This window comes from Micropterus salmoides, unplaced genomic scaffold (genome assembly GCF_014851395.1).
Source record: "Micropterus salmoides isolate LMB-PRFRI ecotype aquatic unplaced genomic scaffold, ASM1485139v1 Ms_hic_scaffold_7, whole genome shotgun sequence".
NCBI classification, from domain to species: domain Eukaryota; kingdom Metazoa; phylum Chordata; class Actinopteri; order Centrarchiformes; family Centrarchidae; genus Micropterus; species Micropterus salmoides.
This window is the reverse complement of record NW_024044459.1, coordinates 4,138,594-4,166,575: the sequence shown is the minus strand read 5'-3', so window position 1 is coordinate 4,166,575 and position 27,982 is coordinate 4,138,594. Positions and strand designations below refer to the sequence as shown.

The 27,982-nt window shown below is 39.5% G+C and overlaps 2 protein-coding genes across 3 annotated transcripts; both read left to right on the top strand.

Annotated features, from left to right (window-relative positions):
- Positions 1–51: 51 nt before the first annotated feature.
- golga1 (golgin A1) lies at positions 52–22,648 on the top strand. Of its 2 annotated transcripts, XM_038704319.1 has the most exons (24): positions 52–243; positions 919–1,219; positions 2,928–3,018; positions 5,170–5,244; positions 6,809–6,906; positions 6,984–7,016; positions 7,696–7,824; positions 8,127–8,296; positions 8,574–8,685; positions 8,811–8,894; positions 9,885–10,010; positions 10,279–10,374; positions 10,738–10,833; positions 11,338–11,433; positions 13,693–13,833; positions 14,022–14,096; positions 14,439–14,528; positions 14,814–14,916; positions 15,459–15,619; positions 16,313–16,471; positions 16,571–16,630; positions 17,570–17,794; positions 17,971–18,057; positions 19,787–22,648. In XM_038704319.1, the coding sequence occupies exons 2-24, from the start codon at positions 1,091–1,093 to the stop codon at positions 19,865–19,867; spliced, it is 2,517 nt and encodes an 838-aa protein (XP_038560247.1). In that variant the 5' UTR covers positions 52–243; positions 919–1,090; the 3' UTR covers positions 19,868–22,648. The 2 variants fall into 2 exon arrangements, with proteins under 2 accessions (XP_038560247.1, XP_038560248.1); XM_038704320.1 differs by lacking the exon at positions 7,696–7,824.
- A 1,196-nt stretch (positions 22,649–23,844) lies between these two features.
- Positions 23,845–26,671, top strand: rpl35 (ribosomal protein L35). Its single transcript, XM_038703986.1, has 4 exons — positions 23,845–23,959; positions 24,483–24,619; positions 25,381–25,462; positions 26,479–26,671. Exons 1-4 carry the CDS (start codon positions 23,957–23,959, stop codon positions 26,626–26,628), a joined length of 372 nt encoding a protein of 123 aa, XP_038559914.1. The 5' UTR covers positions 23,845–23,956; the 3' UTR covers positions 26,629–26,671.
- Positions 26,672–27,982: the final 1,311 nt, after the last annotated feature.

Here is a 27,982-nt window from a genome sequence, read left to right as displayed (position 1 = left end):
TCAGTTCTTCTACCCAATCAACACAGGCGCGGCGGTGACGTTGACAATCATCTGTGTTGGGGATGATTACGTGTAGCTCACCAACTCGCAACAGCTAGCTTGTCAGACGAGAGTGGCCAGCGAATTCAGATCCACTGTTGCAACGATAGCTATTTTCTCCCAGTGTATTCAGAGGAAAGGCGAAGGTACAGTCATTGAGCACCCGAAAACGCCCCGGAATGATATTATGTCGGAATTGATATGGTAAGAGAAAGGCGACTTCAGTAAACGAGCAAGCTAACGACTGCTAACATCACCCGGTGGTGTTAACATTAACGTTAACTCTCATTGTTATGGCTAGAAGAGCTAGCTGGCTAGCTGTCTGTCAAAACATAGTCTGACAGTGTGATTGTACATTTCCTAATGGGACTGACAGTGATAAGACTCAAGTAATAAGAGATTTTACCTTTCAGGAATTTGTGACCTAACAACTCGTTGGTTAACGTTAGGATGAGTTAGGATGCACTGTACAAACTCAAAACCTGCTTTTGCTTTCGATGCAATCTAATTCTGGATGAACTGCATAATTCATCCAGAATTAGATTTCCTGCGCTCTATGAAAGTATGTCATACAGTAACCCAAACATTTTAAGAGCTTATATAGTGTACTTTACTCAAAAAGCATTCAAAAGGTTGTCATCTGCTCTGAGTAACAACATTATTACAAACACTGATTGTTCTGGCAGTGAAATCTCCTTCATCCATTTGTAAAGTACTTCCAAATTATATCAAGATTCTTTGCCAGAAGGGGCAAGATAGCACACCCATTATATGATAATGATAATGGATGCCAAATTGAGTGAGTTGATCTTGTTGGGCTCATCAGAACAATGTGACATGTGACACACAATAGCACACTGCTGCTTCTTCTTTTTCTAGATGTAGCAGAATGGAATCACCAGTACAAACTTGTTTCGAGGGGTACTGTGTAAGGACGAGGGTCTGTTTCAGTCCTCAGCACAAGGAGCCATAAACTCCATGCATCGCGTGAAGTCCCTTACTCTCCTGAAACAGAACATTTCACTCAAAAAGAGACACTGAAAGGACAGACATGTTTGCCAAGTTAAAGAAGAAGATCGCAGAGGAGGCGGCCACAGCACCTCGCAGTGGTGTTCGTATACCACGCACCATCAGCAAGGAATCCATCACCTCAGTGGGGGCAGATTCTGGGGATGACTTTGTAAGTACTCATCATCACCAGTCACTAGAATGCTACATCTTTGTGCTTATTTTAAAATTGTTGAGTAATTATCTGATAAATGGTAATTGAAATGAATTAGTAATGGTTAGGCTTGTTCATGACTGAGGAGAAACTAAGCGGCATTGTTTTTGCTGGAGGTTGTTTCTCGGCTATCGTAGAGACAAATCAAACTGTTACTGTTCATCTTTCAGCAGAATATCAACGTCATTGATTAACGTCGATGACTTAATTGGCCCCAATACCCGATCCAGCTATTTGACTCAGTATCGGCAGATAACAGTATCTTTTGTCTTTACTCTCATAGTTTTGTAAAATAAATTAAATATCTCCATACTTGAATTAACAGCGCACAACACAGAGAGGGGAATTTTTGCTCGGACCAGCAGAGCAGCAGGAATATTTCCAGCATATTTAATAAAAAACTGTTCTGTATTCCGATTTAATCTGTTTTTGGCCTAATAGGTCATTTATATGAACTGAGTTCTTTTGAACAAAGCATCTTAAATGTTTGTAGCTCATTTGTGTGTCCACCCTAGGAGGCAGCGTTGTGATTTTTAAGCTTGTGGTCTGAATGTTAGAGACACTCTGGCAGCTCCTGCTGGTGCTCATGGACATGGTCCAGCTGCATTTTAATCCCCTCTGTGGCACATCCCAATGTGCAACATCGCTGCCAAATGTGTAGATGTCATTAGTTTCCCATCTCTCCTCTCACTGATGTCAACAGAAGAATAAATTGCTGCATGGTGAGATAAATCATTTAAACTGATGTAAATTCTAAATACAGAATTAAAAAGCAATAAAAGGAAAATAGATTGAAACATTAGTGATCAAGGATGCATGTTCTTGTCATAGGATTTCTCACATGTCAGTTGTCAGTCTAAAGTAGTTCTAGGAAAGTCACAGAAAAGTTCTGTAATTTCAGGTCAGTGCTATGATTGGATCCCTGACTGGCTTTTGAAATAGTCACAATCAGTCAGTTGTAGGTAACACTTCTTGGGTGTGACGGACAGTAGTTTAGAACCGTGCTGACTTAGTGGGTTGGTCTCTATTGTATTGATTGCATGTAGGCAGGATACTTTGTTACTCAGTGTTAATACACGCTTTTCCTGTATTGTTTTTAAGAGAAATATTTTTGGAATACCTTGTACAGGAAATCCATATCTGTGGTAAAGCTCTGTTCATTGGAGCAAACGGGGGTGCAATCCCTCACAGGGGAAGCCAGACTCCTGAGGCTGTAGTGCCGTCTCAGTTGCACTTGGCTAAATTATTTAGTGACATTGCTGAGTAGCAATACAGCAAGCTGATATTGTGTTTCTGGTACAACGAATACTTGTCAGTGTGGATGCAGTTTACCCAGCTTGTTTGCATGACACTGACAAGTGGATCCTTTCTTTTCTGCTTCCATTACATATATTTTGTTATTCCTGCAGCTGACTAGCCAAATACCAATGATAAATCATACAGTTATTTGTAGTGCAACAGCAGTGCAGTGTAATAACTGAATGTCCTTCTGTGATCTACAACACTAAGGATAAACTTCAGGTTTTGGACTTGATACTAGGGAATTCCTGCCAGTAGAGCCATGATTCCTGCAGTGAAAGTAACAAGCCACCACTGAAATGCTTTAAATTCAACATAATGAACAGGATGAATTTTAAGTGCTACCTAATGCTGTGTGTGTCTTCAGGCATCTGATGGCAGCAGCTCCAGGGACGATCTGCCCGCCCAGCTCCTCAGAAGGAATGATCAGATCCGGAAGCTGGAGGCCAAGCTATCAGGTAGGCAGGCTAAGGTTATCGAGCTGGAGCGATTCCACCTGCAGCTCTCAGGAGAGATCAATACCCAAGATCAGAGACACTTAAACTAGAGATGCACCGATGAGCGAAATCGGACGGTTTTCTGGTTAATCGGCCGTGAAAGTCTCATATTGTGCAGCATGCACGTAAATTTCACTGCCAGCCAAATTTAATGAGAACAGTGGCGCAGTCTGTAATTGGCTACAGTCACAGCTCCACACACGATAACATGTCAACGTGAGTGAAGAAGACCCAGCGCTCACAATTAGTAATACCACACATAGACTTTATGTGGGCTGCCCGGGTACAGTCCCCAACGTATATTTGGCAGAGTTAGAGAGAGGCGTTATCTTACGTACGGACACAGGGATATTTTACAAGCACATACCAGGCAAAGCAACAGTGAACCCACCTCGATCGTTTCGTTAGGCTACATCATTAACAACAAGCCTCCTCCACATGTGGCTCACCTGCTGCTGTCAAAAAGTTGTCGCAAAATGGGAGTCGTGTTTATAAAACTGCTGAGGAATAAAGTCAATGAAGCAGACAGATACAGGGAGAGAGTCAGAGGTGCTCGTGTGTCTGCAGATTAAAGCAGTTTGTGACTAAACACTAAAATAAGACGGAGGATTATGTTTAAGCAAAATGGATATAACTAATAGAAATAGAGTAATGTATCTTTTTCAGATAAAATATACAAATATATTCTCCCCATCCCCCTTCTTTCCCTACCACACTTACACTGTCATTCTCTCTTATTTAAACCCAAGTGATGCACAGGACTGTAAGTGATAGAGCCGAACATGTTAGTTAATGAAATCACATCAGAATTATCAAACTGCCAACTTGTGAAGTCCTCTCATAAAGGCTGAGGCTGATGCAATTGCAGTGATAAATATTTAACACTGTATTATTTAATAAAAAAAAAAAAATAGAAGCTATTATACTTTGCCTGCATCTCTTTTTTTCTCTGCAAACTACAGTCACACCCACAACAAATAAAAGCACTTTAGCTTAGAACTGGCAGACCATGAGAACATTTATATTGATAGGCTGTCTGACAGCACCCGTATAAACAAACAAAATTACTTTCTAGACTAACATGATACACATTATAGACAGAATATTGGATTAAACACTAGTCTTGGTAGTGGAGCTTGAATGCCTCTGGTCTATGAGATTGACACCAGCAGGTCAAACAGACTATCTTTGTCAAAGGGAATATGACTACCGTAGATCCCGTCCGGAACCAGTTTGAAAGCTGGGATATATAACTGTGAGATTCTGTCTTGTAGTGTAAAGCAAATGACAAGTTATCACTGACTGTCACTGAGCAGTTGATGAGCCGGACTGATTCACTTTCAGTTAAATTCTGTTCAGTTTGTTTGGATATGCTGTTTTTGCCCGAGATCCGGATTCTTATCTTGAGTGAGTCAATCTCGCAGTAAGACGTTGAAACTCTTGTTAAACATTTAACAGTTTGTCAATGCAGGTTAATTGTGATACTGTTAAAACTGCTAATTATTTTTCCTTTGGCTTTCACTTCCTCATCCATCTAAATGCACCACACCGTTTGGAAGCTTAAGCTCTGGTTGCCTGGAAGAACAGTGTGCTCTTCCTGTTTTTAATTTAAAGCAGAAAAGTGGATTTCTATAAACCTGACCTGCATCTACATGTTGAAAAAAAGCTGCACAGAGAGTGTTATATTCATTTGTTTGTCTTTTAAATTGTGATTACATTAATGTCTCAGAATGAATGACTATGATAATGTTGGTAGGGTGTATATTCAGTGGGACAAAGTCTACCTGGTTTTGCATTTATGGTGTTTCCCCCCAGTATAAAGGCTCATCTTCCTCTTGCAACCGCAGAAAAGGTTAAAGGTCGCACATTCTCATGCAGCCTTTAACCAGTATGGTTTTCTCACATAAGAAAATCATTAATAGTTTTACCTTCCATTATTTCTCAATCATGTTTTCCCTTTTGCTTTCTCCCTCTCCTTCTGTTCACTTTCTCTCCTGCCTTTCTCTTTACTGTCATTTGTGTGTGTGGTTGTGTGTTGGGGTGTGTGTGTGTGTGTGTGTGTGTCTATGTACTGTTGACACCCCATCCCATCACCTTACTTCCCAACAATAGACTACGCTGAGCAGCTACGAATTATGCAGAAGACCAAGGACAAGCTTGAAATTGCATTAGAAAAGCATCAGGATTGTACGTACCTCTACTCTACTCCCAGTTACCTTCCTTTCTCTCATCTGTCTGTCGGCTGTAATAACCTTCGCCTAGTGTGTCATCACTTCCCGAAGATCATTTTTTGCCGCAGATGCTAATATAATGGGCTTTAGAGGTTTGCTTTGGGTGCGCTGAATGCTTTCGCCCTTTTTATCTAAAAATCCACCCTCAGATCTTTTTCAGCACGTTGAGTTCAGAGTTCTGCATACATTGTCTGTTACTTTGTACCTAAAGATGTGATTTGAACTTGAATTCAGTTGGATATATATGCATAAGAAACAAAGACTGCATTAAATAAATATAGCTCACTAGCTACTTGAGCTACGGTTATGAACATTACTGCAATGATTGCAGCCACACAGATTATTTTAATATCAACATTTTATAGCTGATATTTTATAGCTGCGTTGCATTCTGGTCTGTTGACTTACTGCCAGTGGAGAAACTGGCTCTTATCATGGATTTGTCCTGCTGTTTTTAATTGTTTCCACAATATCACTGTGGACTGTCTGTCCAACGCTGACGAATCATACAGTGGATATTTATGGTCCTGAGGATGGATTCTAGTGTGTTTGGTGACCTTTTTGTTGAAAGTTGGATTTTATGCTCATGAAGTGTCACAGTCTATGCCCTAATGTCCACTGGACATGGCCGTGTCCCATTCAGGCCCTGTCATGGCTGCCGCCGGTTTATTTTGGTGGTGTGATTCACTATGTGAATGTACATTATTGCCTATGTTGATCAGTTGGCATTAAATTAATGTTTACCAATGGGCTTTATTTGTTATTGACTTTGTCTTATTCTTACAGAATAGTTTTTAAAAATGCAGTGTTGACAAATCAACTGTAAACTGTATTCAAAATGTGGTTGCTGAAGAACAAAGCGCTTGAAGACACTCTGTTTCCAAAGTACTTCAAGCACACATTGGAACTACAGAGTGGTAGCTCAGCATGAAAATGACACAACTGCATCCACTGGACATGAGGTGGCAATCGGCTGGTTGGCATGAAATTTGCAGAACACGATCATGTTCTTCAGAGGATGAACCATTTCCCTTTTTGGGCACTCCATAAGTCTCTAGTGCCACCATCAGGCCAACGTACCAACTTGTCTGTTAAAATTTCTCTTCTTAGGCATGAACATTTTTGATTTTAATGACCCAGCAGTTTTTCCCTTAGTGCTTCTCTCAGAGCTGACAATAGTCCAATGTTGTTGCTTCTATCTTGTACTTAAGTATTGTGAGTTGTAACGCAGCTTCAAGCAGAGGTAGACTTGGGTGGATTTCTTTCTTAGTTCACACACATATATTGCCGTGTTAGCTTTAACAAACGGTGTTGTAATTGTCAGCTGCCATGCATCGCTTGTCTTTGCCTGTCTTTGCTTCTGGGATGAACACTTCTTAATCTGACTCTAACCTTTCACAGCTACTAATGGTGCCACTGTCTGTGCTATTTAATATTTCTGTTCTCTTTGGTTGCATACAAACCTCTCTGTATGGTTTCCATCTTTCCCTTTCTCTGTCTCTCTCACTTTTGCCGCCCAGCATCCATAAAGAAACTTCAAGAACAGAACGAGTCTCACCAGGCCAACAGAGCCAAAATGGCAGAGGGGATGACTTTAGCACTGGAGAAGAAAGATCAGGTAAATGTCACTCACTTATTGTACTGTTCTGTTTTGTGACATGTGTACTTATCTCTCTTTGTATCCTTTAACTGCAGGAATGGATGGAGAAGATGGCCACTGTGGAAAAGGCACGTCTTTAAATTGGTCACTTATACATACATACACTATATATATATATATATATATATATAATAAATAATATAGTAATACACTATTTTATGATGACATCTTGAAGTTTGACTGTACTGGACACCTAACAGAGAAAATGGGTGCTTTCACACCTAACCTGTTTTGGTCGGATCAGTTGAACCCTGGCGTGTTTGCCTGTTTAGTTCCGTTTGTTTGGGCTGGTGTAAAAGTTGTCTATTGAAGTCTAGTGGGGACTAACCAACTGGACTCAGACCTCTTGAAACAGAGGGTCGTGGCCTGCAAGAATTCAAAAACTTTTTGCTGACTATGAAGTGTTTAGAAAGTAATCTCCTGATCTAGGCTGTATGCGATGAATAGCCTATATTTCTGCCAGATCACTTGGCAAGGTAACACATCTTTGTATTACCACATTGCATTTTCCCTCATACTGTGTGTCAGAAAGTGAAAAGCACTAGACACACTAAAAGTGTATTGTTTGTAGTGTTTGGTTCCTGCTCCGTCTTAGTTATTAATAATTATTTCCTTGGTCGGGATCAAACAAACCAGATTTCAGGTGTGAAAGCACACTTAAATTTGGCTTCTTCAAACCTGCACATGTCCTGAAAATGGACACATGTATGTGTACACTGGTATAATATAACAGTTGTGTTTATTTAGGACAAGGCTGCCCTGTCAGCGCAGCTAGAGGAGATGATGCAGCAAAGCTTAGTTCTCTTCCAGAAAAGGGATGACCTGGATGAACTGGAGGGCTTTCAGCAGCAGGAGCTCGCTAAAGTTAAACACATGGTGCGTACATGCAGAGTTGAATGGTTGGATTTGCAGCATTACTTAACAACAGTGATGCAGTTTGCCACCTTCCTGTTCCTGTCATGTTGTGATTCAGTTGAACATTGGAGATGAGCTGGAAAGGATTTTGGAAAGGATGTGAGCCTCAGTGCAGGATAGGAAAGTCTCTTTAGCACTGAATGTGTTTGAAAGCACTTAAGTTGTTGAGGTGTGATTTGATTTCATCTGGGTTCATAGAAGCACTTTTTTTATTGCGCAGTATGTTCTTTCATTATGACATATTTCCCTTTAATGTTTGTCAGTTGCTGAAGAAGGAGGAGCAGCTGAGCCAGCGGGAGCAGGAGCTCCAGCAGAAGGAGGCTGAAGTTCAGTCAGCAAAGCGAGGGCTGTCCGAGACTCGGGGGAAACTCAAGGCTCTGGAACAGCAGTATGAGGAGAGCTGCAGACTCAACTCTGAGTTTGAAATAGAGCGGTAAGAAGGAATGCAACGGGCAGCAGTATGTGATTTTTATGATCATATAAATAGTCTGATGAAAAATGGTAGCTTTATGGAAAATGAGAATCTGTTAAAAATATAATTCTCAGCAATTACATTGGGGTTCCATCTGCTAACTTTAAAGTGAACAAATCTAAAAAAGAATTCAATATACACCCTGCTCTATGAAATGACAAGTTTGCATTTGTTGTTGAGCTATGATTTTTGTGAAATGCCACGGGAAGACCAAGTGCATGTCATTGGATCTGTCCAGAGAGGAACTGCTGCTGCTCAGAGAGGAGGCAGACAAGAAGATCAGTGAGCTGGAGGGACAAAGCCAGGAGCTGCAGGCCGTCATCCAGCAGGTCTCTGAAGACTTCCAGAAGGTCAGTCCTGAACACAAGCTGCACTCTACTTCTTCTTAACGAAGTTAGTCACTATTCATTCATAAATAATTTGTCAAGGCAGTTGCCTGTGAATCAAGCGAGTATGTGATACGTGTGTTTTTCAGTCACAGAGTATGGTGTCATCTTTAGAGAGGTCCATCCAGGAATTACAGACTGAAAATGACGCCCTGAAGTTGCAACAACAAAAGGTCAGAACATAATCAAAGTGGGGCTTCATCCAAGTGTATGATGTAAGAATACAATCCATTTTATAATATATAAGTTTGGCACCACATTGTGAATGACATGTCTTTGACAGAATATAGAAATAGTACAAGTAAAAACAAAATAGTCCTAAACTTATTTGTAGTTTTCCACTTAACTTCACATTTATCCATGCTGTTGCCATCTGTGATGTAGAACCAAAAATATTCTTCCACGATTACTTTTCACATGCTTAGTGTTGTTGTTCATTGCTAAGAAGGGTTAGGATTAGGGGTTAGCATGGTGAGCGTCACTGTCCTAGTTTACTGTATGTATGCTGGAGTACCATTAAACTAATTCAAACAGTCTGCTGTGCTTGTAGACTGAGAGTTAGCTCTTTTCCCACATTTTAACTATTTTTAAAATTTGATATCAAAATTGACTCCATAGTACAAAATATCAGTAATAATATGGTGTTAGGGTTTGATATCATTTGAATTTTATCGATTCCGATTCTTCTCATCCAATCTGGTTGTTATCAAATCCCAGTTTCAATTCCAGTTTGGTAATAAAAAAATGTGAAATGTTTTGATAACAAAAATATATTTATTCTTTTAAGCGTTTACTTTGAGTTGTATTGTTTCATTCTTTCAGTCTTTTTTACTGCACATTCACATTGTCAACACGTTTAAAAGACTAACAGCTAATTTTTGGATTTGGTTCTTATTTGGGACCGGTTTTCACTTCTGAACCCTGTAATTCAGAATGAGAATGTATCCAAGTCAGGGAAATATCTGTGGGGCATTCAGGAGATAAAAGGGGATAATTTAGAAAAAGAATTTAAAAAGAGAATTTAAATAATTATAAATAATAATTGACTTCCAGAGAATTGAACAGAATATATCAGCCTTTTAGAAAAACAATAGTAACACATTGAAGAATCTAGTTAAACGGTTTGCTAGAAGTCTGTGAATGTCTTCCCTTGACTTTATCAGGCTGCTGTAACGGAGGAGGACAAGGAGCGCTTGTTAGGGGAACTTCAGAAGAAAGTGACTTCTCTGGAGAGACGGCTGCAGGGCAACCTCAGCCAGGACGAGCATCTGCAGGAGCTTCTCCAGGAGGTGAAGAACATCTAGAGCTGGTGCTTAGTTCAGCCAGTGTTGGCTAGTGGTCAGTCATTTGTGGGCCAAGACCAATTATCCATTTATCAACAATAATTCAATGATAATTGAATAGGGATTCATGTTGTGCATTAAAACTAATAGCTAACATGTTAAGCTTACCTTTACATGTCTTTTATTATGACTCTGCCCTGTCCCTGTTCTAGGGAATGATATTCCGACATTGTTGGAAATGTGTTAGTTTGCAGTGCAGTTTTTGCCTTTTCAGAAGTCTAGCCTGGAGCAAAGTCTGGAGGAGACCAGAGCAGAGCTGCTGGCAGTTCGGACAAACCATGCTGATACTGTCAGCTCTCTGGAGGCACAGGTAAGCCAGTGCATATATTCACTCAACCCTGACTTGTAAAGTCCCTGCATCTTCTCCCTGCAATCTGCAAAACCACGATTATACGTGGATACAATTTCTGTGGATTAAGTAGATTGATAACTGCTGAGGTATTTACTCATTGTGCTAAATTAGCAAACAGGTCACCATACAACATTGATGCTGTTGCAGCTTTCAGGTGAATAAAAAGAGACTATAACAAAGTGTTGACCTGACAACAATATGTGGCTTCCCTAACTTTCTTAGAACAGGCTAAATTGTCAAAAGGAAGAATTGTGTTAGTGAAGGCAATAAATCAGTGTGACAGAATGCCCCTCCAGCTCTGTCCCTCCTGTCTGACCTCAGGTATCCAGAATGAGTTGCAATATTACTGAGCTGCAGACCCTTCTCCGACACAAAGACGACTCCTCCAGAGCCTACAGACAGAGAACAGACACACAAGTAAGCAAACGGACAAAGTACTGCAAGAACAACAGATAAGAAAGGAGTCGAGTTTCTCTCCATGTGCATGGTTGACTGGCAGTGATTGAGTAAATCATGATTTTTAGCTCCACAGTTTTTATGCCTCATATACATTTACATTGTTTGGATAATTATGTCTTGTGGAACATAAACAGAAAACTTCTTATGATTTCATTGAGTCAGCTCAAAGCGGCATTAATCAACTTTAAAATGCCAAAAACGTGTCTAAAGAGACATGTGTTTCATTGGATTTTAAAGTTGATATAAAAATCTATTCAAAAGCATTATATATTAGATATTAATTGTAGATCTGTTATCAACTAGAGAATCTGGAATCACATGGTTACAGAGGCTAAGGAAGCGTACTGTAAAGATTGTCTGACAGCTGACAACAGTAAACACTTGGCATTCTGGCTGAGCTAACTTTAATATGTCTGCTTCTTTACCTGGTCACTTTCAGTCATTGTATGTTTTCTATTTCAGATAGCTAATCTGGAGCAGCAAGTCCTAGAGAGTAGTGATAGACTGAAGAGTTCAGAGCAGCAGATCACAGAAAAGCAACAGTATATGGATAAACTGGTGAGTACCACTACAGTCAATAGCACAAAATGAGTCCAAAATAGGCTTGATATTTCCTAAAGAGGCCGTTAGAGTAGACAGACTTGGCACTGACCCTATGATCGTCTGGTTGGAGGACATACTCTTAGCCCATGTCAGGTATAATTCTCAGCCAACTGGGAAAATGGCCTCGGAAAATAACATATAGAGCTTTCCTCACCAAAAGTAGAACTAGCACTTCCCTCTATCAATTATTGGACAGTAATCAGTAAATGCTTAATCATTCAAAGCCTGTTAAAATAAATTGCATATTTTTAATCACAAATTCACAAGTTAATTATTTGAGTTAAATGAGAGTAAAAATGTCTGCTTCTGCTCCACATGTTATTACTCAAAACATTTGCAAACAATATTCCAAATGTCAAACCAGTTTGTAGGATTTAATTCTTTACTTTGGTGTAATCTGGTGTTAGTATAAAGAATAACAGTTGCAGACACCAATGTGCACTCTGTATTTGTCATTTCAGTGCAAGTATTCAGACAGTGAAATTAGTTTTTTACAGTCTTCCTGGCCATGAAGCACCACTATGTACAGAAAATTAATCAGCCGAAAATAGCAAATATAGTGTGGAAACATTTTTAAAGTGTCAGAGAAAGATGCAAAAATTGCCTGTTCTGCTGAATTGTCTCCTAGCACATGCCCTCCATCTGTTGCTGACTTCTTAGAAAACACAAAAAAACGATCTGACCCGCTTTGAGTGTTTCTGTCACTCGTTTCTGAGAAGATGATTAAGCTAACCGCACCTACATTTTGATTGCACACGTATTCAAGCCTTTATTGTAACTGAAACAGACCTGTGTGAGCTGACAGGCAGGCTAGACACTATCCTGGAATTTTCTCTCTTTACAAAGACAAGTGTTGCAGAATGAGAGTCCTACCTGAACAGAGGCTTTGAAGTCTTCATGTTACACGATACGAGAACCACATACAACCTTATTTATCAAATTGGGTCGGACATGATGAATTTAGCGCGAGGACACACGTGACGACGTTCGGTTTTCAAAAAAAGGTGTCTATACAGGATAGAAATAAGATTAATTGGATTACATTCGCAGAAAATAAAATATATGACGTGTCTATTAAAAGTAAATGGATACATGTAATTTACTTTATCGGACCCCCTTGGGCCTTGGACCCACCCACCATAGTCTCTCCAAATCGTGTGGGAAACGCTGAGTAAAAAGCACATTTTGACTATTTAATTTACGCAATGGTAAAAAAAAAAGAAAACTGCAAAAATGTGAATGTACTTTTTCAGTCCCTACCCAAGCGGGTGGTGATGGCGCAATGGGAAAGACACATGCCTTTGGTGTGACCCATCCACTATTGTGTCCCTGAGCAAGACACTTAACCCCTAGTTGCTCCAGAGGTGTGCGACCTCTGACATATATAGCAATTGTAAGTCGCTTTGGATAAAAGCGTCAGCTAATCAAATTGAGACAGCTTGTGGGGCGGCTGTGGCTCAGGAGGTAGAGCGGGTTGGCCGTTAATCGGAAGGTTGGCGGTTCAATCCCTGGCTCGTGTCGAAGTGTCCTTGGGCAAGATACTGAACCCCGATTTGCCCCTGGGAAATTCCGCCAGTGTATGAGTGAGTGTGAATGTTAGTTTCCGTTTGAGCACTTAGGCTCAGTGTATGAATGTGTGTGACTGGTGAATGCAGATGTAGTGTAAAAGCGCTTTGAGTGGTCGAAAAGACTAGAAAGGCGCTATACAAGTACGGAGCATTTACATTTACATTTAAATGAATAAATGTAAATGTAAATGTAAATTGACCACACAAACCATTTAAGAGTGGCGGGGCTATCTAAAATGATAACACACCCTCAATCCATCATGCTGATATCATGAGACGGCTTTTCACCTTGATGAGAATATTTTCATATTTTAATATCGTGAGATCTCATCTCATCTTGACTGTACTCTTTGTAATATTAGTTACAGATACCCAACTATTCCCGCTAAATACTTTTAATATAAGATATAATGTCAATTGTGAGTGTCCAATCACAATATATATGATCTAATACAATAAGCTATTGAGCCACAGTGTACCCATTTGTAACACATATAGCATTTAAAAGAAAGATATGACATTGTCCACGTGTACTCAAGTCCTTTTTGAGGGACACTGCTAATTTTCAGTCTTGTTAAAATCAAATGAAGGTGGGTTTTTGTATGCGTATGTTTAACGATGCATTTGTATGTATGTTTTTTTTCAGCAGGGAGAGTGGAGTGCAGAGAAGGCCTTTCTGGATCAGCAGGTGTGTTTGTTACAGCAACAGAGTCAGGAGAAGGCCAGCCGGCTGGAGGAAAGCATCACGTCTTTACAGACAGAAAGACAGATGCTGCAGGAGAGGGTGGTATGTTCTGCTTGTCATTTTCAGCTCTTTTTATTTTTCAAAGATGTATTTGTAATCTATAACACTGTGCAGTAGTCATCCTGTTACACTGAGGGAGTGGGTTAATCGCTGTATTTCTTGCAGTGAAGAGAGAGCGCAGTTTGCTCTATGTTGACTAATACTTTCTCGTACCTGTTTTTGTGTGCAAGGCTGATCTGGACAAGCAGAGGGACGAGACAAACGCCACTCTGAGGCAGCAGACAGAAGAGCTGGAGCAGTGCAGGGTTAGAACTTCAGAAGATCATATGCTCATAATCTCTGTTCTATTTGGCATGTTCTGTATTTTTAAGTAGGAACATGTAATGGAAACAATCCATCTATTCCAACCAGTTTTCTATTTTGTAGATGTATAGAGCAATAATGAAAAATTGGTTACTCAGCTGTCTTCACATAATATGATATAGCTTCACTGCCATATGACAAAGCCAGAAGCTTTATACTTAGTATTGAACATTCACCAATAGAAATATAGAGGTCTAAAGACTCAAAAAGATGATGACTCAAGAAGATAATTAAAAAAGGAGTGTATTTGTCACTCTTGTCTTAGTCTTGGTGTGTTCCCACAGGCGGAGCTGAACAGCCGGCAGACAGTAAGCACAGAAATTGCCAAAGCTCTAGAAGAAACCAGACGGCAGAAGGAGGAGCTGCAAACACAGGTCTGTGGGCAAACACACTTCTTGCAATATTCACAACAATACAAAGGCAACACCTAACATGGGGTCCCTCACAAATGATGTAGCAATCTTCCTGTGGACCAGTCACAAACACACTTATTCCTTTGTAGGAAAGAAAGAACAGAAGAGTCGTTATTCAGCGGACTGCGCCTTTATTTTAGCACTCACAGATTATAAGACAATGTAAAAAAACAAAAAAAACAATCAGAGCTGGTTGTCATTCACATGTACTTTGTAATGAAAAGTGGTTGGTTTGCTTGTTGTCAGGTTGCAGGGATGACCACATCTCTACAGACCTCACAGCAGGAACTGTCCACTGTCAGTGAGAAGCTAGCACTGAGAGAGGAAGACATCAAAACACTCCAGAATGGTACAAGCACAAACACGCCTGAATTTCTTGTGCTTCCATTTTGTAATCATGAGTCTTCGTTCTTAATGTATTTCTTCTTTGTGTAACAGTAGCAAAGCGGTGGATCATGTTGTTATTATATATTGTCTGTCAATATGTCTGCTAACTTTTCTTGATAAGTCTGTTTTTTTATATCCGGGTAAAAACTTAATATAGCAATGTGATCTGTGGTAGAGGTGTCAGGTACATATACAAAGGAATCCTAATCAACTGAAAATAAAATAAAGAAAGCTGTGAATAGTGCACTGTTAGCAGCTTTGATCTATAAATAGTGGTAATGACATTTGAAAATCCATATTGTTTAAGTGTTCGTACAGGGAGTAGCCAAAATAATGCACCTTAGAAATGGACTTATAAACACTGCTGTAAGGATAAATTGGCTTTATTAGTCAGCCTGTCGCTCTGCAGAATTTGTCCGTATAAATGACATCTAATATTTAATATATTGGATTAGAATTTTTTTCAAATAAATTCAAATGTTGCGTCTTGTGTGTGTGTTGCAGAGGTGCAGTGTCGGCAGGCATCACTGGTCCAGCTGCAGGAGGAGGTAGAAAAACAGCGAGCCCAGCTGGAGCAGATGGAGCTGGACAAAGACTCCCAGCTGATCACCCTGAGGGAGGAGCTGCTCAGCCAGACACAGCAGCTAGATAGCTGCCAGGCGCGGGTTAGCATCTACACACAAAGTCAGAAATACCTAACCTTGCTCTTTGTACACACAGTAATGATGCAGGATTTAGGATTGGTAATTTTTGTTTTCAACTGTAATAGTTGTTTTGTTCAAGTCACCAATCTTTCATAGCTCATTATTGACCTGTCACCTGCCCATCACACTTAAAAAACATTATTCAGGGAAGACCAGTGTTCCATATTTGGAGCTCCGGCTTTAAGGTGGGGTACCACAACTAATAAATGATACAGAGCGAACAAGGACGCAGCAAGTAATGTAACTAATGTTAGCTTAGTTGTGGGTTAGCTGCTGTGAAGCTAACATGCAGAGAGGTCAAGATGTTCCCAGTGCAGCACAGCAGCTCTAGACAGTGATACTCACAACTCTCCTGCCGCTATAACATCACAGCAACAGCATTTCTTGGTGAACTAGAAATTAAGCTGAATGTCCGTGGGTTATTTAACAGTACTGACACAAAAACATGGCTGGAACTGCTGAAATAGTGTTTGTTTGTTTCCCATAATGCATTTTTCAGTGCACAGACTGAACAGACACCCTTGTCACATAACCCACCTTAAGACTTAACTTTAAGTTTGACCTTAAAAACATTCTTATCATATATTTCCATTTGGGGGTTGTACTGTCCATGTTTTCCCACACCTTCATTGTGGTTTGGTATGTGTTGCCCAGATCTCATACCTGGAGGTGGAGGTGGAAACCCTGACAGAACAGCTTCACAGCCCTGAAGTGTGCGAGGAGGATCAGAACGGCAGTGTGACGGTGGACGATCTGGATCACCTTCAGAAGGTCAACAGAGAGCTGGAGCAGCAGCTCAGCGATAAGAACAGGGTCAGCTGCCGTCTTACTCCTATTCTGTTGTTCCTCTAGCTTTCAATGAAATGTACAGACCCATCACTGCACATAAAACACATTGGTATTGTTTTGCAGACCATCAAGCAGCTGCAGCAGAGACTGGCAGAACTGAAGAGGACGCTGCAGAAGGAACTGGTGAGACATGTTTACTGAACAGTTCTTGATAAGGGAACTAATCAACCCTGTTCTTTTTATAACTGGAGAAACAACTAAAGGAATCAGTGTGATCTAGAATAGAAGTGTTAAGTACATATACAAAGAAATAATTTATCAACAAAAGTGAACTGACTATACTGACTCACCATTGACCGAATCTGTAACTTTTAGCAGTGGAGCTCACTAGTGACTGTAGAGCTCTGTTGTCCGCTCAGCTGTGATTCACAGTACGTTACTACCACCTTAAAAGCTTATTAAAAGACAACGGAACTAACTCAGTGGTCAGTAATAGGCTGCTTAGCTGTTACCTCGTGCAGTGCTTCTACATGAACTGAACTTAATCAGAATCGGCACTGAACGTTGGGCTGTATGAGCGCTGCTCTTCATGCTGAAGTGCCTTGAAATGGTGATGCGACTGCTTAGCTTAGAGAAAAGTAAACAAAGTACATAGTGATTACGAATCTTTGAACTGATTGATTCATGATTTCTACCTCTGTCCTGCTTTTTTCTGGTTGCTATGCTGCTATGAATGCAAATTCTCCACTTATACCTGCGGAAGTAATTCCAATATAAATACATTTAAAAAGTTGCACATACCTCATTGACATAAAAAAATTATCAGACTAATGGAAACTTGAATCACATGTCGTCACTCTATGAAGGAACTGTATGATATTTAACAACATGCAATTTACCTTTCACTTAATTATTCTGTATTCAGTATTGTAGGTAAACTATAGATTCATCTTCAAACTATCATAACTACCAACTATGGCTTTAAAATTGACAATACTGTTAAATCATCTCCTGTCTGAACATTAGAAAATATTGCAGGAGTATTGTGTTAAATAGTACAGAGGTAAATGGTATAAATATAGATGGATATTATATATGCGTTTCCTTCTTTGTGCTTTGTAGAAGCTGAAGTCTGAGCCAGACACTGAAGGGAGAGAGAAGTTGCCAGAAAGCCGCGCTGAAAAACAAGACAGGGTCTGTCCAGACCCGCCTACAGCATCCACCCCGAGCCCCCCAACCTCCAACACTACGGTGACTAATACCTCAGACCTCAACGACTCACGAGAAATCAACTTTGAGTATCTCAAGCATGTCGTCCTCAAGTTTATGTCATCCAGAGAAGCTGAAGTAAGTCCTCAGGGCTCTTTTTTTTTTTTTTTGTAACCCCTTTAGTTCAACAACTACATAGGCTGCATAAGTAAATAAAGCGTTCATGTGCAGCCCTGTAGGCCTGCCCTGGACTAAATGACTGACCCTGGCTCTGTTACACACCAAGTCTGATTCTGTGTGTCTTGCTCTGTCAGGCATACCAGTTAATACGAGCTGTATCTGTGCTGCTGAACTTCACTCGTGAGGAAGAGGACATGTTGAAACAAACTCTGGAGTACAAGGTTGGTGTTTCATTCACAGTTTAACACTTTATTTCAACACAGACCATTGTTTTACACATCCTGTATGTGTCAGTAGAAGATTTAAAAAGGTACTAAAGCTTTGTTCGTTGAATATTTGTGTGAAGTTTCACCAAAGTTAAGGGTGTTTCTGTGATCGGGGTAGAAAAGCCTTAAACATTTACATGATGGTTTGACACTGACCTTAGGGGGATTGGTCAAGATCAAGATATTTTCAACTTAATTCAACACTGTTGCTCAGAATGGACCTCGAGCAAGAACCCCAAACAAACAGACAGATGGATTCATATAAGTGGATCATACAATATAAAAACACTAAGACAAAAACACTTTGCAAACATTTCTCAAATATACCCCGAATTCGAATTCATATCAGACACACAGAAACTCCCCTATTTACTGGGAGAAATGCCCAGATGTGAAATAATTGCTGCAAAATATATCCCCTCGTGCCATGAAGTGAGGACCAGTGGAACCTCAGACTGACAAATAATTGTACAGATTTTCAAATTATTATTATTTTGATCGTTTGATATTTTAGTAATTGTTTTGTTTTTACATTTGACACTGATTTTATTTTTATTTATTTATTTAATTATTATTTTTTAATCAATTAATATAATTTATGTTTCATTTATTTATTTATTTTTTTTTTAATATATTTTTATTTTTTAACACACACACACACGCTTTCTGTTTTATTTATTTATTTTAATTTCAATATAATATTTTTTAACACACACACTTACTGTTTTATTTATTTATTTTATTTTTAATATATATATTTTTTTTACACACACACACACACACTTACTGTTTTATTTATTTATTTTATTTTTAATATATATATTTTTTAGCACACACAAACACGCTTACTGTTTTATTTATTTATTTTATTTTTAATATATAATTTTTTTAAACACACACAATTACTGTTTATTTATTTTATTTTTAATATATATATTTTTTAAACATACACACACATGATTACTGTTTTATTTATTTATTTTATTAAAATTTTTAATAATCTTTTTTTTTTTTTTTTTTTTACACACACACATACGCTTTGATTACTTTACGCTTTATTTACTTGTTTAATGAAATGTATGGGGTTGATTGTTGTTATGTTGTATGTATGATGCTTTGGCAATGTTGTTGTTCTTACAAATTCATGCCAATAAAGCTAATTTGAATTGAAGTGAATTGAATTGAATTGATCATACAGGTTTTGTGACTTGTCACATTCACCAATTTTCTAGTAAAAAAAAAAAAAAAAACTAAGCTGAAATCCTAGTGCCTTCATCTGAATGGATTTGGACTGAATAAATATGCTTCTAAAATGGGGGACAAATGTTATAAACTAATGTATATTCTGGTTACAATGTCAGTATAATGTGAATCATATTTGTATTTTATTGGCATGTTTTGGCATGACAACTTCAACAATTCAACCAATTCTCTTTAACAGCTGCAGCGGCAGGTGGACATCCTCTATTATAACACCTCACAGTGCAACATCACAAATAATACAACGTATACTCTTGCTTTTCTCCATCTTTTGCGTTCCCTTTACCACCTCCTAGGACCACCTAGGATAAGTACATGAAAATGTTCTTGTATTGGGGCCAATGTCTCTTCTGAATGAAACATGTATATAATTTGAGCTAGTTTCACTGGTAGCTAACCTGGTGGCTGGTGTTTTCTGTTCTAGATGTCCTGGTTTGGATCCAAGCCTTCTCCAAAGGGTATCATCCGACCTTCAGTCTCAGGCACTTCAACTCACTGGAGCTGATGAGCGGAAGCGATGGAGGGAAAGGAGCTAAAGGACCACCTCCAAGGGGAGGACGTTCTTCATACAGTCTACGGTTCTTCCTCTGTGTCTGAGAAGGACTCTAGCTTTCAACCTTGAACAGCCTCCCGCAGTTTCCTCTGGCTCTGTGTGGGAAGGACTGTTGTTTTCTGCTCTGTAGGGACAGAGGATGGGCTGCACACTATGTCTGAAGGATAAAGGCCTATTTATAATCAGTTGTTGATTTTAAAATGACTGGGATTTTTTTCCCCAATCATTAAGGCAGATGGACGTTAGACCAAATGTTATTTGACCATAAAATATTGGTAAGACACTGTATTCACACTGGAGTCTCAAGTGTCTCAAGTCTAATTTTTCTTCCCTGACATATGACTCAGATCTGATGTTTTCTAGCCCATGAAAACAGCAGAAAGTGAGTTGGCATGTAAGAAAACGAGACACAACATCAGAAAGAAATAACAGACTGTCTTGACTGTTATTTTAGGAACTGCCTCATTCCTACCTGATTCCAACTACACAAATTACACCTGTGTTTTTCTAGAACAAAAAGCATTGTGACTTGATGTGACTGTCTTTACTGGACAAATGGTACAGCCTTTGATTGCTGAAGGACCTTTTATCTTGTCACTTTGTTAATCTTCTATTTTAAATCAGAGGGCTTCTTAATGAAAATGTGTCATTTAATGACCTGTACAGGATACTGACGCTGATTCAGTTTCAGTGAGAGTTTATTTAATAGCACCTGCCAAATGGACATAAATTGTTCACATTTGTGTCAAAGGATCTAAATGTGTGATAAGTGACTTGAGTTTGAAGCCCTTTCAACCATCAACCATTTTCTTTGCTGTGATTGGAGTAAATTAGTTGTCTTTACCTGTTGAAATATTCATGATGGCATTGGAAGAAATCTGTTTACTATGTTTTGGTGCTTTGAAGTAAGACTACTTCACAAAGCTCAAGGGAATCCAGGCTGAGATTTCTGTCCAGTAGAAACCTCAAGTTCCAGAATGATCTTGAGAAATGAGAGTGCTGACATTTTTCATTTAGAGTCTTGATTAACTAGGTTGAATTTTAAAATCATCAAAAGTAAGTTGGAGTGTGTCTTTTAAAGAAAATTCATTGTTCTCATCTTTCCTTAAAATTTAATTGTCATCATATTTCTTACCACAGCTTCACTGAAATCGCCCTTACAAGCTGGTCTGAGCTAGAGCCCGCCAGTTTTATTACATGATGGTATATACAGAGTTTAAAAATCTGATAATGTCGGCCAATATATCTTTTTTTTATACAGATACATAAATTGTTTTGATAAGGATCCTTTAAATTTGGTGAGTACTTGGGACCAAGAGATCTACAGTCAGCAATATATTCTAGTGTAAAAATAAACTTGTCAGCGCTGTCTGGTAGACAAACAACGTAATGGTTTTTAAAATACTGAAAACATACTGTAGCTTTGGCATTTCTGGACTACTAATTTCTTGTTGCCTGTCTGCCAACATAAACAGATGCTGAAATCAGCGGGGCTGTAGTTCAACAGCTTACTTAAATGGGTTTTAAAACAGCTTGGCCATTAGACTGTTATTGTTACTATGAGTTGAGCCTCCCAGCAGACCTTGCACTCAAATCCTCCCTCTGTCACCTCGAGTGACGGAACCTAATCTAACCATGGCCCTAACCTAAACCACCTCTAAACTAAAACATTTGACTAGTAGCTTGGAAGTGCTGTTTGGAGGCTCAGTTCAGGGTAAAGAAAAGTCTCTATTTTCAGTTGCTGCTACTAGAGGAGCAACAATGGCTGGCAGAGCTGATACAATATGCACACAGACTGTTTTAGGTCCTTGAACACCAATATGAATGATTGAGACTATAGTTGTCCATTTTAAAAATAACAATGTGATTAAATAAGTGAATGCTATGTAAATGATGACTGGTGAACATGCTCTACCTGTACCTGCCTTTGCTAATGTAAATGAAAGTACATTCCACATGTTTATTTATATATCAAAATATGTGCATACTGGATGCATTGAGAACTGTATCAATCAGTGGATGTAAATGGTTTGATGTGAGGTCAGTTTGCAATATTTATCATCATCATAGACCAGAACTCATATATGTTTCTGACTCTGCTTGTCACTCAGTCCCACTGTCTTTCCCGATCCTCCTCGTTCCGTGTGATGTCAGTCACAACACAATGAATGGTTATTTTTAAATTAGTGGGAGGCCCAGGGAATCTGCATGCCTGTGGTTAAACTGCATTTTTGAATCCCTAAAGCAGCCTGAGAAGTATTTTACAATTCTGTTTGTTTCTAAAGGCCAGAGGATTCTGCGCTGGTATTCATGACAGTAATATGCAAACATTGTGAAGCAGAAATACATCAGGGTGCTGTCTGCATACGATTATCAGTCACAGAAGAAAAAAAAAAGTACTTCAGGTCAGTTGTTGTTTTTCTTGCTTTTGAAGTTGTATCTGCTCTGAATACATTTGTTTTATGTTGGGATGCAGGAGCTGTCATCCTCTTGTGTTACTAATAACCGGTAGCAGACTGATGTAGTCACCCACACTGGGTAATCTGCATCCATGAGAATCAAAAAAAAACAATGAATGCACTTTTTAATCTGATTGATTTTGCTGTGTTAAACCCTGAAACAACTGTACAATCACTACAGCTTTTCTGTCTTTTGCTTTTTATGATTTAACAATTGCTGCCACAACTTTCCGTTCCCACATTTATTAATAATAAATCTGAAATGATAAAATTACTTCTTCTGGCTCCAAATCTTGCATATTTAGTGAGAGGGAAATATATATACACTACTGTTCAAAAGTTTGGGGTTGCCATATCTCAGCCCGGCCAATAAAAAGAAAAGATTAGGGCTTAATCCGGGTACTGTTTATTGAAGCTGCCAGTTGAGGACCTGTAAACTGTCTGTTTCTAAGATTAGACCCTCTAATGTATTTGTCCTCTTGCTCAGTTGTGTCCCACTCCTCTGTCTGTTCTGGTTGGAGCCAGTTTGCGCTGTTCTGTGAAGGGAGTAGTACACAGCATTGTACAAGATCTTCAGTTTCTTGGCAATTTCTCACATGGAATAGTCTTCATTTCTCAGAGCAAGAATAGACTGACAAGTTTCAGAAAACAGATTTTTGTTTCTGGCCATTTTGAGCCTGTAATAGAACCCGCAACTGCTGATGCTCCAGATCAACTAATCTAAAGAAGGCCTGTTTTATTGCTTCTTTAATCATCACAACAGTTTTTAAGCTGTGCTACCATGATTGTAAAAGGCTTTTCTAATGATTAATTAGCATTTAAAAAAATTATAAACCTGGATTAACAAACACAACGTGCCACTGGAGCACAGGGCTGATCATTGCTGATAATGGGCCTCTGTAGATATATCCTTACAAATCAGCTGTGTGCAGCAACAACATTCTACATCAATAACAATGTCTACACTTTATTTCTGATCAATCTGATTATCATCTGACTATTATCTGATGTTATTTTAATGGACATAAATTTTTTCTTTTCTTTTGAAAACAAGAAATTTTCTGAGTGACCCCAAACTTTTGAATGGGTTCAAATATATAAAAATATTGAATTTTATTTATTCTAATATGTGTTTATTCATACTTTTATCAATACATGTTTTCTTAATGTGGTATTGGAACATTTAATTATTTGTGTTTGTTGCTGATATCTATAGGCCTAATAGCCTTTTTTCTGGTGTTTTGAGTTTTGTTTTCAGTTTAGGTGAAAACATTATCAGTATAGCCTACATACATTTTCCCATTTGCAATGTATATTCTATAATATTTTAATTTACCTTTAGAAACGACTTAAAATCCTCAGAGATTATGAAATGATATTCCCTTTTGATTTCTACGTTGTTTCTTTCTCCAAATTTGTCTTGCATCTTGATTCGGTTGCTTCTCCAACGCTGCGCCCATAAGTGGCGCTGTTTATGATGTCGATCTGAAATCCAGACCGAAGAAGAAGACATTTCTCCGGAAACTACTTTTTCTGAGCACGCGGTGCGTCCGGCCTTTCCAACAGGGCAGCGAGAGGGAACATGGTGAGGAGCTGACACTCGTCTGTCATTTATGTATTTTTTCACGTTTATCTCAACTAAACCCCATTAAAAATATATTATACGTGTACATAAGCTTCTCGGGTAGTTGTTTATGAATTTATCTATAAGTAGGCTGCTAACGGAATTGAATTAAATGTTATATTTCGGGTGGTACAGACCGACATTGCTAAGCGTAGTTGCTAACCGTAACGTTAAGCCAATGACAATATGGCAGGCTGTCGATAGCCTGCTTGCTATTATTGCTGGATAATGTTAACAGAACACACGTGCAGCCGATATTTCACTGTAAATACTGGTAGCAGATGGCTTGAATGATGTGAAGACGTGAAGTTATTGGTCTGCTAACTTTAATAACGTTAGCTGTGTTAGCTTGGCTGACTCGTGTCGGGAATAGGAGCTCCTGACAACGTTAAAAGAGCTGATGCTTCTCGAGCCGCTTGAGATGGCGTCTTTGAGTCTAATAATGTGATACGGTGGTTAACGAATGTCTTCTATCGTGGTCCAGGCCAAGATCAAGGCAAGAGATCTGCGGGGCAAGAAGAAGGAAGAGCTCCTCAAGCAGTTGGACGACCTGAAAAATGAACTGTCCCAGCTCCGTGTGGCCAAAGTTACCGGTGGAGCCGCTTCCAAGCTCTCCAAGATGTAAGTAACTTGCTGGATGAAAATGATTTATCAGCGCTAAGCCACACTTTCTTGCGAGTTGACCAGGTTGGTCCAGAGTTGACATGGCTGTTTCTGGCTATAACGTCGTGACATGTACAGGAGCTGTCTTCTGTGTGTGCAGAGCCCCACGGTTGATAAACATATATAAATGTGTTATGGCGTCAGTACTGTGCAAGGGTACTATCAAATGGTAACCAAACTAAAATACAAAGTTCACTAAATTATTGTAGCTAATAGGTTTGGATTTTTTAGGCTCCACACTGCCACTATAGAATAAGGATGAAAACCGTAACGTTAACTAACTTTAAAATTTACAAGTCATTAGAGGAATTAAACCCCTACAGACTGTCCGTTACATGTCTGCCTGGGACTTCAGATTTTCCTCATTGGTTCTCTGGTCAAAGATGATATTTGTTGAGCTGATGTTTTGCTGATGCATTCAACACTGCTTACCAAAAGACTGAGACTCGAGATGACCTGAATATTCCTCATAATCAATGGATATTTATGTACATAGAAAAATAAGGAGGAAACCTGTGCAAGAGGCAGTATGTTTAAAATTTCTTGTTAAAATTTTTAAAAGTCTGAGACTGCCAGAATTAAACTTCTGCAGACTAACAGTGGGCTTGGATCTTATTTATTTCTTTAATTGTGTACAACTCTACTTCTGAGGCTGATTTGTCACTAAACCAAAATCTGGGGTGCAAAAATCAGCTCCTGACTTTGTTTGTTCTTTGCAGCCGTGTTGTCCGCAAATCCATCGCCAGAGTCCTGACTGTAATCAACCAGACACAGAAGGAGAACCTGAGGAAGTTCTACAAGGTGAGAGAAAGCAGCCACCATAGATTGTAGCAAGCTCAGCTCCTCACTGAGCACAAACATGACATGTCTGTATGGAACTTCAAATTTTCCTCATTGGTTCTCTGGTCAAAGATGATATTTGTTGAGCTGATGTTTTGCTGATGCATTCAACACTGCTTACCAAAAGACTGAGACTTGAGATGACCTTAGTATTCCTCATAATGACTATTTACATAGACAGCGTTAATTTTATTTGACTTGGCTGTTTACTGGGAGTTGATAATTAATCAATAGTAGTAATGTTTCTATACCACACTGTAGAAAAGGCCCAACTAATGACTGCTTTTAATGGTGTAACATCAGTTTCCCTGCAACATTGAGCACTTGTCATGTTGCCACACTTTGTTTTGATCATTTACATAGTTACTCAGAAGGTGTTTGAAAATATACTGTGGCTGCATGAATATATTAGGATGACGGATGATGCATAAAGATGGTTTCCCAAGAAAACAGCATTCAGAACATGGCCATTAAGGGAAATTTGCATACTTACTGCTGGTTGTGGCACTTGAGGATGTAACAGAATGGAAGAGGTGGTCTGTAGGGCAGCTGCCTAAAAGTCTTTGTCATGGTATGCCAAGCAGATGGGTTGATTGTCTGCAGCATGTAAGTGCATGTCCTAACCCTAGTTGGAAAGATTCAGAGTGCTGTGATGTCCCTTTTCAAAGGAATGACCTACCTTCTGATGGTAGATGTGTACTCAGCTGGCCACCTACTAATGCAAATATGAAAATATATAAATAAATGTAGCAACAGATCATTGAAATAACATTATTGACATGTAAAGACTTCATGCTCACTCTATGACCTTGTGTTGATTTTATAAAATTATACCAAAGTATAATACTGAAGTCCACCTCTAGAAAATTTCAGTAACAGTTGTAGGTGTACCTCTTCCTGTCCTTCACTTCTCAGAGTTTTTATTCTGACAGCATGGTGTTTTCAACTCAACTGAAAGTTAATTTCCTTTCTTTCAGGGTAAGAAGTACAAGCCCCTGGATCTGAGACCCAAGAAGACCAGAGCTCTGCGCCGCCGACTCAACAAGCATGAAGAGAGTCTGCGGACCAAAAAACAGCAGAGGAAAGACCTCCTCTACTCCATTCGCAAATTTGCAGTCAAAGCTTAGAGGCTTTTTCTATTGATAAAATAAAATCTGTGTAAAAGACGAATCATTTCTTGCATTGTTTATCTGCAAACATATCTCACATTGATATTTGTTTCTATTGAAGCAAAAATCAGTAGTTCTCATTTACATAAGGGTTCTCCAGGGTTTGAGTTGTGTCCTTAAAGGCAACCCCCAACATCATAGGTGTCATTAGGATTTCAATGACATCTTCAAGTCCTCTTCAACTCTTTGAACAAGAAATGTGCTGAATTCTCAATGTAACTGTGGCTTTTAGCTTGGGTCAAATTTCAGACTGGTTTGTAAATCATTCGTTTGGACAACTAAGTCCAGTTGGAATACACTGCTCAAAAAAATAAAGGGAACACTTAAACAACACAATGTAACTCCAAGTCAATCACACTCCTGTGAAATCAAACGGTCCACTTAAGAAGCAACACTGACTGACAGTCAATTTCACATGCTGTTGTGCAAATGGAATAGACAACAGGTGGAAATTATAGGCAATTAGCAAGACACCCCCAATAAAGGAGTGGTTCTTCAGGTGGTGACCACAGACCACTTCTCAGTTCCTGTGCTTCCTGGCTGATGTTTTGGTCACTTTTGAATGCTGGCGGTGCTTTCACTCTAGTGGTAGCATGAGACGGAGTCTGCAACCCACACAAGTGGCTCAGGTAGTGCAGCTCATCCAGGATGGCACATCAATGTGAGCTGTGGCAAGAAGGTTTGCTGTGTCTGTCAGCGTAGTGTCCAGAGCATGGAGGCGCTACCAGGAGACAGGCCAGTACATCAGAAGACGTGCAGGAGGCCGTAGGAGGGCAACAACCCAGCAGCAGGACCGCTACCTCCGCCTTTGTGCAAGGAGGAGCAGGAGGAGCACTGCCAGAGCCCTGCAAAATGACCTCCAGCAGGCCACAAATGTGCATGTCTCTGCTCAAATGTTCAGAAACAGACTCCATGAGGGTGGTACGAGGGCCCGACGTCCACAGGTGGGGGTTGTGCTTACAGCCCAACACCGTGCAGGACGTTTGGCATTTGCCAGAGAACACCAAGATTGGCAAATTCGCCACTGGCGCCCTGTGCTCTTCACAGATGAAAGCAGGTTCACACTGAGCACATGTGACAGACGTGAGTCTGGAGACGCCGTGGAGAACGTTCTGCTGCCTGCAACATCCTCCAGCATGACCGGTTTGGCGGTGGGTCAGTAATGGTGTGGGGTGGCATTTCTTTGTGGGGCCGCACAGCCCTCCATGTGCTCGCCAGAGGTAGCCTGACTGCCATTAGGTACCGAGATGAGATCCTCAGACCCCTTGTGAAACCATATGCGAGACAATGCTAGACCTCATGTGGCTGGAGT

Coding starts and splice junctions, on each gene's coding strand:
- golga1 (XM_038704319.1), top strand. CDS start 1,091: ATGTTTGCCAAGTTAAAGAAGAAGATCGCAGAGGAGGCGGCCACAGCA. Junction 15,620..16,312: donor TAGATAGCTGCCAGGCGCGG/GTTAGCATCTAC, acceptor TGTGTTGCCCAG/ATCTCATACCTGGAGGTGGA. Junction 16,631..17,569: donor GGACGCTGCAGAAGGAACTG/GTGAGACATGTT, acceptor TGTGCTTTGTAG/AAGCTGAAGTCTGAGCCAGA.
- rpl35 (XM_038703986.1), top strand. Junction 24,620..25,380: donor GCTTCCAAGCTCTCCAAGAT/GTAAGTAACTTG, acceptor TGTTCTTTGCAG/CCGTGTTGTCCGCAAATCCA. Junction 25,463..26,478: donor ACCTGAGGAAGTTCTACAAG/GTGAGAGAAAGC, acceptor CCTTTCTTTCAG/GGTAAGAAGTACAAGCCCCT.